The following is a 7,167-nucleotide window of genomic DNA, read 5'->3' on the forward strand; positions in this document are numbered from 1 at the left end:
CCCCCCCCCCCCCCTCTTCGAGCTCCCTCCCACCCAGGTGATGACTCAGCCAGACCGCATTAGCTCCGATGTCCGAGTTCGTGGGGTGAACCGCAGATCCAGTGGTCCGTGCTTCTGGATAGTGAGACTCATCTGAACGACGAGGTCCTCGTACTTCTCGTCCGTCTCGACCCAGAACCTCCGCAGAATGGCTGCCACCATCACCTTCACCTCGAGCAGCGCGAATCGCTGGCCGATGCAGTTGCGGAGACCCGCCGAAAACGGCACATAGCTGTACGGGTGTCGGCCTTTGGTAGCCTCCGGGCTGAAGCGGTCCGGGTCGAACTTATCTGGGTCGGGCCAGTGGTTTGGGTCTCGGTGGATCATGTACGGGAAGATGAGGATGTCAATACCGCTGGGGACTTCGTACTCGCGGATCTGTGCCGTCTCGTACACCCGACGACTGAATAAAGTTACTGGTGGGAAAAGCCGCATCGACTCCTTGATGGCGCATTCGAGGTACTTCAGGCTACCTATATCTTCGCGGGTCGGCGCGCGGTCGTCGCCGCCGAAGACGTCGTCCAGCTCGCGCTCAATGCGCCGCTGTACGTCTGGCGAGCGCGCGATGTTATACAGTGCCCAGTTGATGCACGACGTGGTAGTGTCGTGGCCCTCAAACATGAACGTGTCGACCTCCTCCCGGATGTCCTCGTCACTGAACACCTCGCCGTTCTCGGACATCATGATGAGTAGGTCGAGGAAGGCGAGGCGCCGCTTCGTCAGCGGCATGTCCTCGATGGTGAAGCTACCGTCCAGCAGGCGGCCCTCCTCGTGCAGCTCGCGACGCCGCTTTTCAATCACGGTGCGCGAAAAGTTGTGGAGGACGGCCAGGGTGCGATCCTGGTGCCCCTTCATTCCGAACAGCTTGAAGAGCGTCTGGTTACGCAGCCACGGCCGGATGGAGAGCTCTTGCACGATGTTGCCCATCTCCTTGACAGCGTTGCGGTAGGCGGACTCGACGCCGTCCTGCGCGCCGATCTCGACGCCCATCGCCGTCTGGCAGATGGCGTCCAGCGTGGCGTTGGCGACCAGCGGCCACACGTCGACGTGACCCACGCCGCGCGTGCGCTCCTGCAGCGCACGCACGAGCGCCTGGCTGTGGTGGTTGAAGATGGGCAGGAACTGGTCCAGGATGGAGAAGTGGAAGGTGGGTGTCAGCAGCTTACGGTGTTTGTACCAATGCTCGCCTGTGCTTGTGAGCAGTCCTTCACCGAACCACGGCCGAAGCGAATCGTAATCGAGCCCTTTATTAAGGAACTTCTTGCTGGTCATTACGGGCTCCACGTATTCGGCCGACGAGATGATCACGTAGTGGAAGCAAAGAACGTACCCGTAGCAGATGCCTGGAAACGCTTCGCACCAAAGCCGCATGGTTGGGATGATGGTCGTCAGCGATGTCGGCATGTCAAGGAGATTGCCGATGAGAGGGTGCATTTTGTGTGGCATTTTCGCCAGCACCGGGTTCTTGCCGAACTTCAAGTGGAATGCGACAATGACCGCGGTCGCAAGGATGGTTCCTTTTAAGCATGAAACCGCGAACGGTGAGAGATACACGCCGGCCACCTCCATGGTCGCCACAGCCAGGATGCTGCTGCTCACTGCAAATCCTGTCTATGTCACTTTGATACCGTCGCTGCGCACTGTAGACAGTACAGTGGTGCTGTCAGTACTGTGGTTCTGTCAGCACAGTACAGTGATGCTGTTAGTACAGTCAAGTGGAGCTGTCTTCGTCACGGGATCGGCCCACAGCAGATCACTGTGGGGGCCTCCATGCCTTCCCAGTTGTAGGTCGATTCAGAGCTTATCCCAGCTCGAGTGATGACGCAGATGCTGACAGCCGTTCTCAAAGGCGGCAATGCCCTTCACATAAGATGACTGGATGCGAAGCAGTTGTTGAACCAATGCCGATAGCTGTTGTTGCCAGTTTGCAGTCCTGAAAATAAATTTAGTCAGGTTTGTAAATTGAAGGCAGATGAGCCCTCACACACAATCGGCGCTTACGGAAATGGAGACAACAAATACATTAGAACAATGCTATGGCTCACCAATTTGTATTTGACCAACTAAAAAACTGACAGTTCAGCAGACTTGGAAATGCAAACTTCAGCAAACTTAGGCCATGAAGACACTTGAAGGTTATGCCCTTCAGTCATTTACATCCATCTCAGTGATGCATTGAACTAATACATTTGCTGCTGCACGATCAAGGTGACGACCAGTGGCCGAAACGCCATGTTTCATTTCATGTTTGTAGAACCGCATGTTCAATTGGGCAGTTTATGGGCGGTCCCTGGTGCTCACTTTCTCTTGTTGACATGTAGGACGTCTTCACACGCGCTCGGGTGGCCTATTGGATACCCTTCGCTCGGGTGGGGGTCAATTTGGTCCCTTGACAGCTCAGAAACTAAGAGATCTAGAGACACCAAATCCAGAGGGTGTATTTACCTGTACGTGAACTCACTTAGGTCACGATTTGAGGGTTCTGGGTCATGAACTTGTGTCAAATAATGTCAAACAAGGTCAAACTCTAGGTTCGTCACCAAAGTGCCTCAAGAGCCTAGACACCTGTTGCTAGCAAAAGACCACATGCTCATTTAGGGTCGGTAGCTTTCGAAGGTCATGGTGGATAAAATCATACATTACTGCTTTGAGTTTTGTAATTGAATAAACGACAAAGATAATACTGGGTAGTACGCTCCTATTCTGACCTTTGAAAAGTCAATGGAAGGTGCATAATGCGGTTCCTGTCATCAATAAGTTCAAAATGAGCAGCAGAAACTACCCCACACATCAAGCCTTACAATACTAAAACAAGTTTGTTTTGATTTTGGTCTGACCTTCATACCTGATCCTAGGTTAATGGTTTTTGGTCATTCAAATGGTGTGCTGCCTAAGACAGGATCTCAGAGATGTATGACATCGCCTAACATTCCGCTGTTGCATCAGATTGAGCGATTCTTTAGAAATTGACTTCACTGAATCCATGGCCTAACTTTGACCTGCCGAAGATTGGTGACTTTGCCTCTAAATTTTTTATACTAACAACCCGCCATTCAATCGTCTACAGCATGAAAGATTTGGCCGCGCCGTTCGGAAACTATTCCAGAAAAGCCTTCGAGAGGGGGGGGGGGGGTAAATTGATCCCCACCCGAGCGCGTAGTAAGAAAGTGAAAACAGTCAAATGCGTATATTCACCATTGGTGACATTCTCCTGAGTCATTCATTGCTCCTGTATTCAGACATCATGAGATAGCAACCTGGCGGGTAAAGGGACGGGTAAGCCCTACATATTATGATTATCGCGTGGACATCGGTTTGACCATGCAGGAAGAGGGCGAGAACGGTTAGAAATATGTTATCCATAATGTCTAATACGCGGTGCAAAACAGGCAAATTTATGCACGTGCACTACGCGACGGTTTCATGTGGTGTAAAACACCGTTCCTTATTATTCCACCGAAAAATACCAGAAATGCTGTTCCAAAGGAAAATTAAGAAGTTATATTTCGTCGTTTTGGACAAGTTCTTTATGCTTCTCACCGGAATCAGCTTCGATACTCAATGGACTGCCAAGTGATAGAGCTCCTCAGCGTGTGCTTCGAGGAGCACAAGGAGTGAGCCGACCGCGACAAACCGGGATTTTAACACGGACGTCAACCACCCCGTCCGGTCTGTCAGTGTTTAGTCTTGTGTTCCGTAGAGTAAGATCAAACGGGGATCACTGTTTACTGTTAAATAGTGCGCACTTGGCGTGCTCCTGGCCGGAGTACCCTTCGGTCAGGGTCAGTATGGCCACCATCATAAACACAGCGACTGGGCGGTTGCCAGGATGGCTTTGGCTTTGGCATTTTCATGTGACATATGACTTTATGAGGATGACATTGTCCTGACCTGTGGTCTGACTGCCTGTGGCTTGTGGCCTGTGGCCTAGATGCCACAGAAGAAAATGCGCTCGTATTCAATGTACGACAGTGAATCTCTTATCTTATGAAATGCGTGCGCCTAACGTAGTTCAAGATATCTCAGCTCTATAGTATTTCCATATCCATAATAATGATAACAGGCGATCGCCGCCGTCAATGTCTTAATGCAGTGTGACTGAAATGAAGATAACAACACAACGTTTCCTACCCAGCCAGATTATTAACCCAGTGAAAACCTGATATGTCCGCAAGCAATGAAAATGCGGTGAGCTCATCGGTGAATGGAGAAAATGACATCTAATTTCTTTTGAAAGCAAATTAATATCATCAACCCCGGTCCACCTCGCACGCTTGCGGCCTTGTGCCACTGCCAAAATCTTCTTACCGGTCTTAGCTCAGGCATCATGCCGTCCCATCCCGCATAACAAAAGCGGCTACGAGGGGATCACGAGGTCTCCCCAGAGTCTCGCACTGATAAACCCCTAAAACGCGATAAATCCCACGCCAGGAACGTTCCTTTCAAGGCTTGGTCATGTTCCATCGTCTGGTGTTAGTGTTGGACACTACGCCGCGTCCGGGTGAGCATATGCTATGTTATGCGACCGTGCGGCGCGATGCCATGCGACCGAACGGTGCGACGTCATGCAATCGCACGGTGCGATGTGTGCGATGTCCGGGCTCCGTCTGACCGGGGCGGCGAGGCGCCAGTGCGCCAGACGCCCGCTTCGGAGTGGCACAACTCCGGCGAGGAACACCGTCGCCCGAGGTCGACCGGTGCGGCCAATGCCCGCCCGTCGGAGAGTTGCATAAAGGTGTCACGCACTGGCCAGCGCTGGAACGGCGCCCTGTCCAGCGCCGCGTGGGTGTGGAAGACAGATGGCCCTCGGCCCGGCTCGCGCTGCGGCGTGCGCATTAATCGGCGCTCGGCCCGGCGCCCGGACCGAGCGCCGACCAGTCTCAGGACTCCTGGGAAGTACGACGGAATGTTTACCGTAACAGACGAGTCGCTTTTCACCCCGGTGGTCCTTGTCGTGACAATGGAAACGTGGCAATCTCGCAACCAGGAAGTGGCCGGCGGCGCCGGCGTCACAAACTGTCACAACTTCGTCTAGGCAACGACTAGATGTCTGGCAATATCTTGTAATACTCTAGGACCGCGTCCGCAATCGCGCCTGAGATCCGCCAACCGATCAGATGGAAACGTGTATTGCAGCGAGGCGCGTACAATGGATTTTCGGATGGATGATGTCCGACCTTCAGGGTAAGCCGACTGGTTACTGGTGCCCTCCAGTTGCTTTCGGGTCAGCAGCTACGCACTATTATCATGCCCCATCTGTTATTTCGGCTTCTTGCTGCTATATCGCGGCACGTTGTAATGATAATGTGAAAATAGCTCTCGTTTTAAGCTTTTCCCGGATACACAGGACCTCCATTTGGTGTGGGAGGGCAGGGGTCTATGCACCCCCGTCGTCATCCTCCACGGACCGCGACATATAAGTTCGTGAGCTTGCCATTAAGTCTGAGGCAGGCAATGCGACGCTGGAAATCGAGTGGACTACGGCAAGCGCGTGTGTCTTGCCAGCGTTGGTGCAGTAACGTGCAAAGCACAGCACATCACAGGAGGTTTCATGGGATTCCCACGTCCATTGTCCGGCTGCCGTTTGGCGGGGGAGAGCATGCGCTACCGGACCAGGAAGACAGGCGAGACATGCGGAGATGATGACCGGATCAAGGGGCGCCTAGCAATGCATCTGCTCGCAGTCAGATACCATCAAGCCCGTCTGAATGTATGCTAAGCCTGCTTTCAACAGTATTTCAGATGTAACGTTACTGTAATGAGTGCCGGATGTGGGGCCCAGTTTCGGCAAAATGTAATGATGCAGTGAAAAGGGAATGCAGCAAATGCTGCGTTTCGAGACAATTCTGTGCATATTGCTGTCGCCATGTATCAAATAAGTGAACCAAAATTGCATCGCCAGCATTGGCCATGACAATACTGTCATTGCTCCTGCTATCTGTTCCAACTGACTCTAATTGGCACTAGCGATAACTTGGCGCTCAAACGCCCCTGTGCATGTCAGCCCAGCAAGAGGGAGCGACTCCAGCCACTGTCCAGAGGCGGCGAGGATGAGCCTCGGCGCCCGGGCCGACGGATCGCCGGCAGCGCAGACAGGTCCGGCGTGCCCCGAGTCGCGCAGCGCTGGCTCGCCACCGCCGCCTTACCGCCTCTGTGGGCCGGCCGCGGTCCGACTCAGACACACCACTGCGCACCAGAGACTCGCACCGCCCGCCGAAAACAGCACTGCCGGCGCGCGAGCGGCGCGCTTCTGATATAGCGGCGCGGCGGCCCCCCCGTCGCCGGTGGCCATCACGCGCCGCCCGACAGCCTCAGCGCCATTCACGGCCGTCAGCTCGATGCGCCGGGGCCAGGAAAAGAAGTCAAAAGACTAAAAGTTAAGTGATAAAAAGTTAAAAGCACGAGAAGTCGAATGGAGTAGAGAAACCGGCAAAAGGTCAAAAGTAATAAAAGTAAAATGAACACAAGGCAAAAAGGCCAAAAACTCGAAAGAGCCATACTGCAAAGATCGAGTACATCGATTAAAAGTAAAATAACAAGAGTAAAGTGTAAAAAATAGAAGCCATAAAAACCAAATGGAAAAAAGTGGCATAAGTCAAAACATGGGTCTGTTTTACCCAAAAGTCCTAGCTTTCATGTGGTCTTCGAACATACCAATACAGTGACGCAGCCAGGATTGCGCCCAGGAGGGGGTAAAATCCGGTCATAGGGGCCGTTTCAGCTAAGGGAACCCTCTTTACCGCTCTATACACCGACAACCCCGCTCCCCCACCCCCCCCCGCCCTTATTATTTAAAGGAACTTTTTATAATTATTTTTTGATAATAAAAAAGATAGCTCGGCCCGTTTTTCACCTTTAGCTCAGCTCACTATTTAGCTTAGCTCATACATGCGTTCGTCATACGCATAACGAACGTAACTATGCGTTCGTTATGCGCATAACAAACATAACCAGGGACGTCATGCTCATTATGCGAACATAACGTCCCTGTTATGCGCAGCGTGAGGACAAATATCTGCGCTGAATGAGTAAAGCCCATCCTCTGCCTTCCCACTGGGTCCCAGTTGGCCACCAGAGGCCCCTGTTACGAATAAGTGGGCGCCAACTGGCCACTGTGGGCACTCGGGC

The 7,167-nt window shown here is 52.7% G+C and overlaps 1 protein-coding gene across 3 annotated transcripts; it reads right to left on the reverse strand.

Moving 5' to 3' along the window:
* Positions 1–27: 27 nt before the first annotated feature.
* LOC119101356 (cytochrome P450 4C1) lies at positions 28–6,261 on the reverse strand. 3 transcript variants are annotated; one of them, XM_037224679.1, is made up of 3 exons: positions 6,186–6,246; positions 3,235–3,296; positions 28–1,972 (listed from the first exon to the last, which is right to left on the reverse strand). In XM_037224679.1, exon 3 carries the CDS (start codon positions 1,606–1,608, stop codon positions 46–48), a length of 1,563 nt encoding a protein of 520 aa, XP_037080574.1. In that variant the 5' UTR covers positions 1,609–1,972; positions 3,235–3,296; positions 6,186–6,246; the 3' UTR covers positions 28–45. The 3 variants fall into 3 exon arrangements, with proteins under 3 accessions (XP_037080574.1, XP_037080575.1, XP_037080573.1); XM_037224680.1 differs by lacking the exon at positions 3,235–3,296 and adding an exon at positions 4,786–4,928 and having other exon boundaries at positions 6,186–6,234; XM_037224678.1 differs by lacking the exon at positions 3,235–3,296 and having other exon boundaries at positions 6,186–6,261.
* Positions 6,262–7,167: the final 906 nt, after the last annotated feature.

The sequence above is a fragment of the Pollicipes pollicipes genome, unplaced genomic scaffold (genome assembly GCF_011947565.3).
Source record: "Pollicipes pollicipes isolate AB1234 unplaced genomic scaffold, Ppol_2.1 Scaffold_4881;HRSCAF=5763_pilon_pilon_pilon, whole genome shotgun sequence".
Taxonomy (NCBI): Eukaryota; Metazoa; Arthropoda; class Thecostraca; order Pollicipedomorpha; family Pollicipedidae; genus Pollicipes; species Pollicipes pollicipes.